This window comes from Monodelphis domestica, chromosome 3 (genome assembly GCF_027887165.1).
Source record: "Monodelphis domestica isolate mMonDom1 chromosome 3, mMonDom1.pri, whole genome shotgun sequence".
Taxonomy (NCBI): domain Eukaryota; kingdom Metazoa; phylum Chordata; class Mammalia; order Didelphimorphia; family Didelphidae; genus Monodelphis; species Monodelphis domestica.
Genome location: NC_077229.1, coordinates 62,827,543 through 62,839,687, shown reverse-complemented (window position 1 = coordinate 62,839,687; position 12,145 = coordinate 62,827,543). Strand labels below are relative to the sequence as shown.

The following is a 12,145-nucleotide window of genomic DNA, read 5'->3' as shown; positions in this document are numbered from 1 at the left end:
AAACAAAGAATGCTTTTCACCTCCAGAGAAGGAACTGTTGGATCAGAGACATATCAAAGCCTATTATCTTTCACAGTTTATTTACAGTTTTATTTTGGAATTTTAGTTTCATATGAATATTCTCTTACAATATTGACCAATATGGAAGAATGTTTTGCCTTGTAATACATGTATAATCCAGATCAAATTGCTTACCATCTCCAAGAGGGGGGAGGAGAGGGAAGGAGACAATTTGGATCTTTAATTTTGGAAAACATGTAGGAAATTGTTATTACATGTAATTAGGGGGGAAATATCTTAGAAAACATAGGAAAAGGGAGGGTTTTTGGGGAAAGATAATGAGTTCTGTTTTTCAGCATGAGTTTGAAATGCCTATGAGATGTTTAATTTGAGATGTCAGAGGCAGTTGATAATGCAGAACTGGAGTTTAGGAGAGTGGGTGCTAGCTGGGCAAGTAGATATAGGAATTATCTGGGTAGAGGAGATATTTGAACCCATGGGAGCTGATAAGATCACCAAGCAAGATAATATAGAGGGAGACCCATAAGAAAGCTCAAACCAGAGCTTTGGTGGCTACACATGGTTAGTGGGAATGTCCTGGATAAAGATCAGTACAGGAGAATGAAAAGAGATTGTCAGATGGGAGAAGATCCAGGAAAGCATCAAGTCATAAAAATGTCCAGAGAAGAGAAGATAATCAACAGTGCCACATGCTGTGGCTAGGTAAAGAAGGGTGTAAATTGAGAAAAGGCAATTAGAATAAGTTTTGGCAATTAAATGGCTATTGGTAACTTTGGAAAGAGCAATTTCAACTAAATGATGAATAGAAATCAAACTGCAGAAGATTTAGAAGTAAATGAGAGTAGAAGCAACTAGTGTAGAAGGCTTTCTGAAGTTTAGTGGAGAAAATTAAGAGAAATATAGGGCAATAGCTGGCATTAGGATCAAATGAGGTTTTTAAAGGTGAAGATGACATGGGCATATTTATCGACATCAGACCACAAGTCAATAAATAGATGGAGGTTGAATATTATTTATGTTTATATACATGTGTATGTTTTTGTATTGTTATTATTTTTACTTTTACTAGAAATGTTTAATGTAAAGAATTTCCCCTACATAACTGATTCAATTGATGTTCAGAATTACAATTATTTATTGCTTTTCCCTTCACCATAATCTTTTATATTAATTAGCTTTAGGAATCACTAGAGAGATTGAATATTATAGAGAAAATAGTTGATAGAGTGAGCAGTCTGCTGGAGAAAACAGGAGGGGATGCAGTCAAGGGTGCATATAAAAGGGGTCTTCCTTGGGAAAGGAGAAAATTTGCTTCTTGGAGTGAGAGAGGGATGAAGAAAGACACGGGCGATGTCTGAGTGACATGAAATAAAGAGGAGATAGAAAGAGGGATCTCTTAACAAACAGCCTTGGTTTTTTTCAGGGAAGTGTATGAGTCAGAGTCCCTAGCTAGGAGGGTTAGATAAGGCAGCATTTGGAATAACCTCAGTCTTGAGTGAGATGAGAAATTGGTAGAGAATAAAAGCATTTCCTTCCAACAACAAGGGCCAAAGTGAGATTATATAACAAACTTGTGGTGGGTCCAGTTTGTGATTTCTTCCAGCCCCATGTAGAACATAGGTCCCATGACAGTGTGAGCAAACCACAAATGAGGATGGAGGGCAGGATTAGTAAGGATAGTATAAAACTGAACTAATTCACAAAGGATATTTTGGTAATTAAGGAAGGATATTAGAATGGAACTGATTAGAATTACCTTCTCTTTTCAGAGAAAAACAATTTATCTTTTATTGAGACGTCAGCCTTGGATTCAACCAATGTGGAAGAAGCCTTTAAGAATATTCTCACAGGTGAGTGGTGCCTTGGGCTGGGGTAAGCACAGCATGGGCATGGTAATTCAACCCTGGCCTGAAGTTGGGAATCCAAGAAGCAAGTCAGTGATTTTGGTGGCAGAAATTATGAGCAGTCTTACATAGCCTGTTCTGCTTACCAGGTCTTGTTTTCCAGTACCTTGTGTATTCGTTGATGTTCTCTAAGAATTAAAAACCATAAACTGTGAGTCACTAAATACAGCTTTGCTTAGTTAAAGGAACCATGGATTAGAGAGTGAGGAGACTTGGGTTCTAGTCCTAGATATGACCTAAGACAAATCCCTTTCCATCTTTTGAACTGTTTCTTTATAAAATAAAGAGTTTGAACTAGGTAGTTTTAAAGGATCTCTTCCAGCTTTAACATTCTTTGAAATTCTGTAATGAAAAAATACACAGTATTGCTACATTATAGTCAGTGTGGAGAGACAGAATGGGTCAAAGAAACAAAAGACTATAGAGAAAAGTACAAAGGTAGAAGGGAGGAAAAACTCAGAGATACATGATAGTTTTGGGGGGGAAATATTTCGGTATGGAGAAATGTGGGCATCTAGGTGGGGCAATAGGTAGAATATGGGGCCTGGAGTCAAGAATGTTTATCTTCTTGAATTCGAATTTGGCTTCAGACACTAGCTGTGTGACTCTGTTGGCTTCAGTCTCCTTATCCATAAAATGAGCTGGAGAAAGAAGTTGCAAACTACTCAATTGTCTTTGCTAGGAAAATTCCAAATGGTATCATGAAGAGTCTTTTATGACTAAAAAGACTCAACAGTAATATGGGGAAATAGCAGATCTGTTTTTGTTTCCATGCTTTAAAGTTTTATTTTAGAAATAAAGCTTTAAAAATTATTTTTGACTAAAGGTTTTTTTAAATTTTAAATGATGGGGGAATCTGGTTGGCTTAGTAGATTGATAGCCAGGCTTAGAGATGAGAAATTCTGGGTTCAAATGTAGCCTCAGATACTTTTTAGCTATGTGACCCTATGCAAGTCACTTAACCCCCATTGCCTATCCCTTACTGTTTCTTCTGTCTTGGAACAAATACATAGTATTGACTCTATGATGGAAGGTAAGGGGTTTTTTTGTTGTTGTTGTTGTTTTTAATGAAGAAAGAAAGAAATTTTAAATGACTTAGGTATAAGGAATGTTTTGCTATAAAAAGTCCCTTTGATATTCAAAAGAGTTCAGATCGCCCAATCATCCAGAGATTAATAACACTTGTTTAATTGTTTGGAATTTCCTCCATCTTCCCCTGATACCCCGGTTGAATGTTTGGGTTTGATTGGTCCTAGTAGGGACCAACACATTTGTTGGAAGAAAGCCCCCTCTAGAAGTTTTAAATGCTTGTAAGCAACTCTTCCTCAACTCAAATGAGATCCCTAGCAGTTCGGCTCTGAATGGGATATCATAGTAACTGTCCAGGTATGGCATTACTGTGAAGTGGTAAGATATAAACAAAATGGTATTTTGGTTTTTGGTGAAATTAAACCAGTATGCATACTTAAACCAGCCCATTTTCTATCCCTGGTTTGGATATCATGAATGTGTTTAGTTCTAGGAAGTGGAGAGAGGACCTGTTCATAGTAAATACTCTCTTCTGGAAAAGCTATGGACAGACTATGTTGTCAGTCACTGAGATTTTGTATAATTCTTCTGTCTGTATTTGAAATTCAGAATTTGAGGGACTCAGGTTGATGGCATATGCTATCCTGGGAAGGTAAGAAGTACAATGTAACCCATTAGGACAGAGGTATGGCCAAATAGAATAGCCGTCAGATTTCTAGTACATTTGTATGTATTTAGTACATATGTACTATGTACATAAGTACATAACTTAGCAAGTAAGTAATTACTCAAAGCAAAATAAAGGGGGAAATGAGAGCTAAATATTGGTGGAGACATTAAAACAGCCAGAAGTTGGAACTGTTGGGGATCCTCTGATTTAGACCTAGATTGTTAGCAGGGTTTCTTAGGGCAGTGAACAGGCTATGAAATCTGTGGTGTTCCTTGTATCTTGTCTCATTTGCAGCAAAAATTATCTCAACAATACTGTTATTGCCTGAAACTCACTGCTTTTGGGAGGTCAAAATTAGTTATGTTGCTCAGTATCTTTTATTGCCAGGGAATGATAGCAAAGGGAAGTTATTTCTGCAGGAGTCTGTCACCAGTGCTTAGGAGAAGGGAGCAGAGCCGTTGTCTGAGGAGCCATTTATGAACCTGATTTGGATTTGGGATGGAAGAAACTTTCATTTTTGGTTGCCTGGTATTCAGTGTTCACATCCTGGGCTGGATGTTACACTTTCATATAGAAGCGCAGCTCTCTGGGGTCCTGAGAGTTCAGTAGATCAGGAGTCACAAGTGGGACATCCAATTAAGGACACTTCTCATTCCCTGAATTCCTAGTTCTGGCTGCCTTGGTCCATCTTTCTTGCCTAGTGCCCCAGGGACAATTGAGACTTTGGAATTGAGCTACCCATGGTGGTGTTTTGGGATTTAAGGGATGCCCATGTACTGTGATGAGGGCCAATATCTCCTTCAATGGTATTGCTGCTCTCTTGCTTCTGCTGCTCTTGTAGCATTATGTTCCAACCCTGACAAATACTACCAAGTGTCTGCCCATTCTGAGAAGTTGCCTATATCCCAGCAGTCCCAGAAACTTTAGTGGCTTCAGCAATCATGGTTAGGCACAGATAGTCATCTACTGCAACCCTCCAATCCTAGGAAGAATACCCAACTTGCCAAGATAGTCTCCATGGAAAAAGGTTTTCCCTGGATCTAGAAAGACAAAGACAAGGGGAGGGAAGGAAGATCCCTATTTATTCTTGTGTCAGAGATACTTTCTACTTCTCTTCTCATGTCGTCTCTCCCCATGGAGCTGATTTTTCTTGAGCTTGTTACCCCTTCTTGGGTTGAGGCCTGAGGAGATCTATGTTCTGGGCGAGAGGCAAGAAAAGATGGGTGGATTGAAGGGGTTATGATATTTACCTGCTGGGTTAGGAAGGGCAGGACCTGACCAGACTGGACAGAGCTGGCCCCTGGGAGCAAGTGAGAAAGGAACCAAGTTATTCTCTATTGAAGAAAGTAGGTCTAGGGCTGCCTTTGGTTCCTGAGGCTGATTCCATTCTCATCCCCACTCCAGGAAGCTTCTGGCAGGAGAGATCATGGAGTAGGAAATTGTGCCACCCTACTCCTAATCTGATTCTGTATCTATTCAGTGGGATAGGCAGACTAGCCCAAGTGAAGTCATTGCAATAATCCAAGAGGGTTTCAATTCCCTCTCCTAGGACTCCATTGCTATTTTTACTAAAAAGGAACTCCATTATAGTTCAACCTTTAGAAAAAACAAACAAACCAGCTAGGTAAGTGGCATTATTAAACTCATTTTATAGTTGAAGAAACTGAGGCAAACGGAGGTTAAGTGATCCCTTCCATATATATCTTTTCATGTCTCCTAAGGCTAGCTTAGCATGACATAGAGGAAGCATGTGTATATGAATTCTTCAAGGTCCTGAGTGAAGAGAGGGAGATAGGAACAAGATGCCTAGATGAAGAATGGAAATGTGTATTGGAACTGAGAATGAATCTCATCTTTACTGAAAATTGATATTGAAGTTGGGAGTAATGGCCCCTGACATCTCTGCCTGAGGGGCTGCTTGCTTATATGTAAATGAAAGTAAAGGGAAATTTCCTGTCTCCTTGTTCCTGGGCTGCTTTCTTTGCTTGGGTCTGTTTCTGCTCCCTATCATCTGGACCAGATACAAAAAGCACAGCTCAGTGGGACATAGCTTTCACCTGTGCATGTTTCTGCTGACCTTAACAGGCTTCTTTCCTGTTTGTCTAACACAAAGTTTCTTTGCCCATAGAGATTTACCGCATCGTATCCCAGAAGCAAATTGCTGACCGCTCTGCACATGATGAATCTCCTGGCAACAATGTGGTAGACATCAGTGTCCCACCCACCACCGATGGACAGAAATCCAACAAACTCCAGTGCTGCCAGAACCTGTGACCACCTGCGCCTAGAGGCGCCTTCCCTGCCTGCCCTTACCTTGCTTCAGTTAGAAACGTGTGTGCACGTCTTTGCAGTATCTCCTGTGATTCAGTGACTCTTTGTCATCCTCGTTTCTTCCCCTATCCCCACCGTCCATTTTCAAGCATTAACTGTAGGCCTAACCTCACTTTTCTCTCAGGCTCCCAGGGGAGTGGGCTGACCTTGGACCTGGTCGTGCTAGCTCTGCCCCTAGAGGGTGAGCCCTGGCTGCTCCCCTGGGCAGTTCTACTTGATTGTCTAGTGATTTGTGGGAGGAGAAGGAGGAAGCAAGACCTCATTTATGACAGCTGAAGGAAGATATATCTACACTGATTTGCTTTTGCATTTAGCCCAACTTTTTCAAGGACCCATAGACCTCTTGGGAAGATGGGGAGCAGGGAAGGAAGGAGGGTGTGCTGAAATTAAAGAGGGAAAAAATCTTTTCCTCAGATGTCCTTTTGTGTCCAATTGAGATCCTTTGATGAGCCCCGGGGTTCTCTTTTGGTGGCCGAAGACCCGTGGTGAGGCTGCTGCTGATTCGCTCCCCAGAGTTTCCTCCCTCACTTGTGGCTAGCTAGGGCCTTGTCCTAGGGAGAGCTGTTGCTGGGTACCCTTTTCCCCAGGAAAGAGACCCAGGAGCTCTGGGGCAGTCTGAAATGTTGGAATGATTTGTCAGCCACCATAGAAAATCCTGTTCCTCTACCTGAGTGTCCAGCAAGTGCCAGTTCTTCCTTTGTGGCCTCTCCCTCTGGTCCCAGAACCCTAGCCAGTGTTAGCCTGTGCAGGCCCTTGTTAAACTCCTTTCTGCCCCTAGCTCCCTCTCTGACTCGCCATCTTGCCTGAAACCCATTTGCAAGGGAAGCAATATTCTCATGTTTTGTATATAACTGCACTTAGAATTTTCGGGTTTTGTTATTGTAGAAAAACATAGATTCTTTATACATTTTGTAAGATTTATGCCAAATCATAGCATCTTGACCCTTTCCTCCACCCATTATTCTTTAACAATTAACTCTCATGGCTATCATTTTACTTGACCTTTACTAAAGTATGATTCTACTTCGTGTATGCAGACTGTGCTCTTTGCCCTTGTCTCATTTTCTTAGTGCCAAGATGCTATTTGCAACAGTTATACTTTTCCTGATGCCCATTAGCCTCAGCAGCAATCTTGACTAAAACTCATCCCTGTCTGATATGACAAGAGAAACTTGATCATGTTCCTGCTTTCTAGAGAGGCCAAAAAGGCATTGAGCTTGCCCCAACTGTATATGGGCTTATTTACATGGCACCCTGAGATCTGCCAGAGGAAGAGGGGTCACATGTTCATGCTGAAGTGGGGCACCCCCACCCCTTTGCATGGTAGGACCTTGGTTGGCTTGTTCTATGGTGCAATTTGTACATCCAGAATGAGTGATAGTAGATAAGTGGAACCAACATTCCAGGCATTATTTGAAAGCCAGTTTTTGGAGTAAAGTATAAAGTATGTAAAATTTAAGACATCTTCCTAAGGTTAGTTGATAACCCATTGGAGTTGCTCTGGGGTCCTGGCAAAGTGAGAACTAGTTGTTCTGGACCATTTAACCTTCAAGGTGTGTTGTCTGTGGATTCAGGAAAGTGTCTAGGGTCCTGGCCTTGTTTCCTATTTTGGAGGATTTCACTGACGGTCTTCCAGGCTGATGTAGGCTTGAATTCCAGTCAGCTGCCAGCTTCAGAACATAAGTTGCCTGTGACTAGAGAGGAAAGCTCTTCCTTGCCTGGAGTGCAAGGTATCAGCAGTCCCAGGAATGGCAACAAAGTTGTTGCTTGCTTGGGATAGAATGAATGAGGGGCCATCTGTGTTTTGGAGTCTGTTCTACAGTGAATGTATGCTTTCACTAGCCTTAAAGGTAAAGCAGAGCCTTAATCTCTGCCCTGTTGGCTTAAAAATAGGCACTACACCTGCCCTTTAGTGTAGTTTCTTTTCCTCATCATCCCTGGGCTGCTTTTAATGTACTGATCTTGTAAATTTACAGGAAGTTTGCTGTTCATTTAGGAAAGCAAGTGATCTCTGGGCAGTGAAGTTGAAGGAAGAGCCACCCTGAAGTCATTCAGCCTCTTATTGGACTTTGATGTCAGCTGAGCACTCACAAACCAGCCCTCCTTTGAGGAGGAGTCAGACTCTGAAATGCTGTTTCTTTCCAAGGAAATGCCCTGCTCCACACCTGCATGAACATTCAAGCCAGGCCTGTATTTAGAACTCCCTAGCCTTGTTCAAAGTCCCTTGACTAGTTTCTCAGCTCTGTAGCAGGAAATTATTGTAACCTTCAGGAGTTTAATGGGGTCTTTTCCTTCTGGCCTAAGGCCTGTGCAGAGACTTGTTAGTATGGTTTGGTGAAATTTTTAGCTTGGTGACATTCCAGGGCCTCCAAAGCTCTGCTACTACTGGCCTTATGTAGGAATACTCTATAATGCTTTCAAGAAACCTGGCTAAATTGAAACTAGAGCTGTTCAACTCAATGCTTCAGCTTTCCTTTCTGAGTATGTAGAAATGGGCTTGTGGTTGTGGCAGTTCTAGGAGGGAGTTTTGGAGGAATACAGGAGCATTAATTATTCAGGCCTCCCAAGACACCACCAAGTTCAGGTCAGGTTATTGAATAGCCCAAAGAGTATTCATTCTCTTTTAGACCAGGGGCACTATTGCTGGAAAGGAAGATGGAATCTTTTTGGTTGTGACTTCCTTTGACCAAATTATTCAGGTTTCACCAGCTCAGAGATCTTCCTAGTAGAGCCACTCTATAGGGCAGCGTGAATTGACTCTTAAGCCACCCTGTCCTGGGCAGCTGTCTTCCAGGGCCTTTTGCTATTATTATCTGGTTTCTTGCCTGAGGGTGAAGATTAAGGCCTTTTATTTTATTTTTTTTTTTTGGCCTCTTTTTTCATTATCCCTTTGGATGATCCAAGTTAGGAACAGGGTCCCAGCTAGTCTTGGCCATGAGACAATCAGGCCTGGGCCCACCTGGTGCCTTCTGCTTAAGGGTTGGGGTTGACTTTTTCCCACCTCTTCCTTGGCATTATTGGTTCCCACTTCCACATTGGTAGCACACTGCAGTTTGCTACCTGCTGACTTTCTTTGGCAGCTAACTTGCATCTAAGTGTTTGTGAAAGTTGTTACCTGGAAGAAGAGACTTCTGACCTGTGTGGCATAAGGGAGAAAATGTGAGTCATGTGGCTTGAGACATGCCCCAGAGTTCTGAGGAGTTCCATATCCTAGCTCATAGGCTGTCCTGGAAGATGCTTTTCTTTGGAATGACAGGCTGGAAAGCCATCAAGGGACCTAAGCCACTTAAGAGCAGCTAAGGGGAAGTATGCCTGGGGGTAGACTGACCAGAATTTCCTACTGTCCCATAACACACACTCAAGTGGGTTACTTACTGGTAGAGTGACTAAGCTAGCTGTAGGGAGTCTTCCTGACATGGCCCAAATTTCTGGGTATAGTTAGGTTGGTCAATAGTAGACATTGCTGAGTAATTGCTAAACCACAAATGGGCTTAGTCTGCATGGGAAAGCCAGGGCTAGAGCAGACCTCTGTTCATTCTTCTATCTGTTTCTTCTGCTCCACAGCACTGTATTCAGTTCAGCTCAACCTTCTTTGTAAATAGAGCCCCGCATCCCTGGATTTGTGCATGGTTATTCTGTGTTGTGGATATAAAGATTGCCATACCAAAGTGTCTGTCTCTGCCCAGTCTTTCTTTCTCAGAGAGGGGGGTAGGGGAGGAATGGTAAGAGAAAGGAATTAGATGGAAAGGGTAGCAATGCTGTTCCAGATAGTAGAATCAGGACTTGTTGAATTGGGTGGTCACTCCTTAGCATATACCAGCTATACCTGGGACAGACAGTGTGTAAATCTAGCCATACCCTTTTCAGAAAGACTTTCTGGATTGACTAAGATGCTCCCAACACTTCTCCTTGGAGTCCTCTTTTTCTTTTAGACTTTAAATCTGGCAGTGGTGGAAGATTCCTCCTGAGTCCTACATGATGACATTGCTCTTATTTCAATTAACTTTAGTCCCCTTGTGCCCACTGCAAAGAATGCTCTTTTGAACTCCCTTGCCTGACTTAATTGTGTGTTCAATAGCTTCCCTGCCTGGAAATATCTTAGAAGGAAGGAGATCTCTGTCAGCTCCTGAGGGCTGATGATTTAGGACACTGAGTTGAAGTCAGATTACAAAATTAGGAACTGCTGCCCTCAACAAGAGTTCCAGTTCTCCAAGAAAATATGCCACTTCCTTTACCCCCTGAAATTATTCATTTTTTTTTGTTGTAATACCTTGAAGAAACCAAGTTGTCTGTGGAATTAGAGGAAGATGACAGCCATCAGAAGCATCTCCCCATCCTCTACAAAGCTGGGACACAGGTAAGATTGAGGTTTCATCCAGCAATCAAAAAAGTTTTTCCATAAAAGCCAGGATTGCCTATTTGGCCCTTTTATAGACAGGTTAATGTCATTCCATGGAACTCTTAAGTGGTCAGAAAGGAATATTGACCCATTACTTGTCCTGAGAACAATTTTATAGGTGAAGACCTTCCTTCTAACAGTGGGACTGAGTACAAACATTGGAATAAAGAAATAACTTTGTTTTCATAATGCAAAGCATAAGCAACTAGTGAAATCCTATTTTAAGGCTTTAGAGTTTTTAACCTGGAGGGAATCTATGAACCCTATACATTTTTTTTAAAGCCCTTACCTTCCATCTTGGAATCAATACTATATATTGGTTCCAAGGCAGAATAGTGGTAAGGGCTAGGCAGTGGGGGTTAAGTGACTTGCCCAGGGTCACACAGCTGGGAAGTGTCTGAGGCCAGATTTAAACCTAGGACCTCACATCTCTAGGCCTGACTCTCAATCCACTGAGCTACCCAGCTGCCCCCCCCCCCCCATACATTTCTCAATATTCTTATAACTCAATATAATTGATTTCCTTTGTAAAACTTTTATGCAATTAAAAACCTTATTCCGAAAAGGGAATCATAGACCAGAAAGCAAGGGGTCCACAAGATCCCCCCCAAAAAATTAAGAACCCTTGTTTTAGAGTTTAGATTTAGGATTTAGAAAAAGTACTTTTAAGTTTTTCAGTGTTTGACTTAATGCCAGCAATATGGTATTGGAAGCAATCATCCCCATTTTACAGCTGAGGATACAGGCTTTTAGATAGGCTTGTGACCTTGCTAGGGTCATATAGAATTAGAGGTGATATTTGAGCTTGAGCCTTCCTGACTTTGTCTAGGACTTTCTTTATTGGCTTTAGGAACACACTTGTTTCAGAGATGTGGAAAGGAGCGTGGAGAGGTTGTGATTTACCAGGGATTAATTACAGGAGTAATAAAGAACCTTGGTCTTCTGGGTTCCAGCACTCTAAATCTACCCCTTTGCTTTTTTGCACTACAATATCTAGTCTTCCACTTTTTTACATTTCTTGCCCCCTCTTCCTGGTCCCCACCCCCAACCCAGCCTTGAAGTGGATGAGGCAAATGTTATCTCCAAAAGTTGAGGAAACGGGCTCACTGAGGTGGTGCAACAAGTGTCAGTGAGAATATGAACCCAGATTTCTCCTGCCCAGCCACTACCACCATATCCAGCTGCTACTATGTAGAATGAAGCTCCTCCCAAAGGGCTGTCATGATCTCTGCCTACCATATTTGGTAGTAGACCTGGGATTATAAAGATAGGAAAGGAACCAACAGAGTCCAAGGAAATAAAAGTGTTTGAAAAAGGAATCGCTTCCACTTAGCCCAGAAGCTAAAACCACTGGTTCTTAACCAAAACATAAAACTATTCCAGAAAGATCACACTTGGGTAACATGTCAAGTACTTTGTAAGTCTTTTATAGGGCTATGGAAATGCCAGCTGCAGGTGTGTTATGACAAGGCCTGGGAGAAAATATTGGGACTCTTTACAAGCACCACCGATAAGTAGATAGTCATTAGAGGCCCCAGAGAAAATGATTTGCCAAAGGTCACGCGTATCCCAAATAGTGGACAGATCTTCCAAGCCTTTCTGGGCAGGCGCATGAGGTCCAGCCCTCGTTGCAGTTGCTCCTAGATTTCCCGGGACCTGGGGGCGGGGACTCGAGCGTGGGGCGGGGCCGGCAGCCGATCTGGCGCGAGGAGCCAAAGGTGCCGTCCCCGACGCTGCTTTAGGCCCCGCCTCTCAAGCAGCTTTTCAGGGCCCCTACTGGTCCCCGCTCTG

The 12,145-nt window shown here is 42.3% G+C and overlaps 1 protein-coding gene across 1 annotated transcript in view; it reads left to right on the top strand.

Moving 5' to 3' along the window:
• Positions 1-9,623, top strand: part of RAB11B (RAB11B, member RAS oncogene family) — a 43,827-nt gene extending 34,204 nt beyond the window's left edge. Inside the window, exons 4-5 of the mRNA XM_007489467.3 lie at positions 1,791-1,871; positions 5,753-9,623. Of these exons, the coding sequence (XP_007489529.1) occupies positions 1,791-1,871; positions 5,753-5,898 (227 nt within the window). The 3' untranslated portion in view covers positions 5,899-9,623. The remainder of the gene's footprint in view (positions 1-1,790; positions 1,872-5,752) is intronic.
• The last annotated feature ends 2,522 nt before the right edge of the window (positions 9,624-12,145 follow it).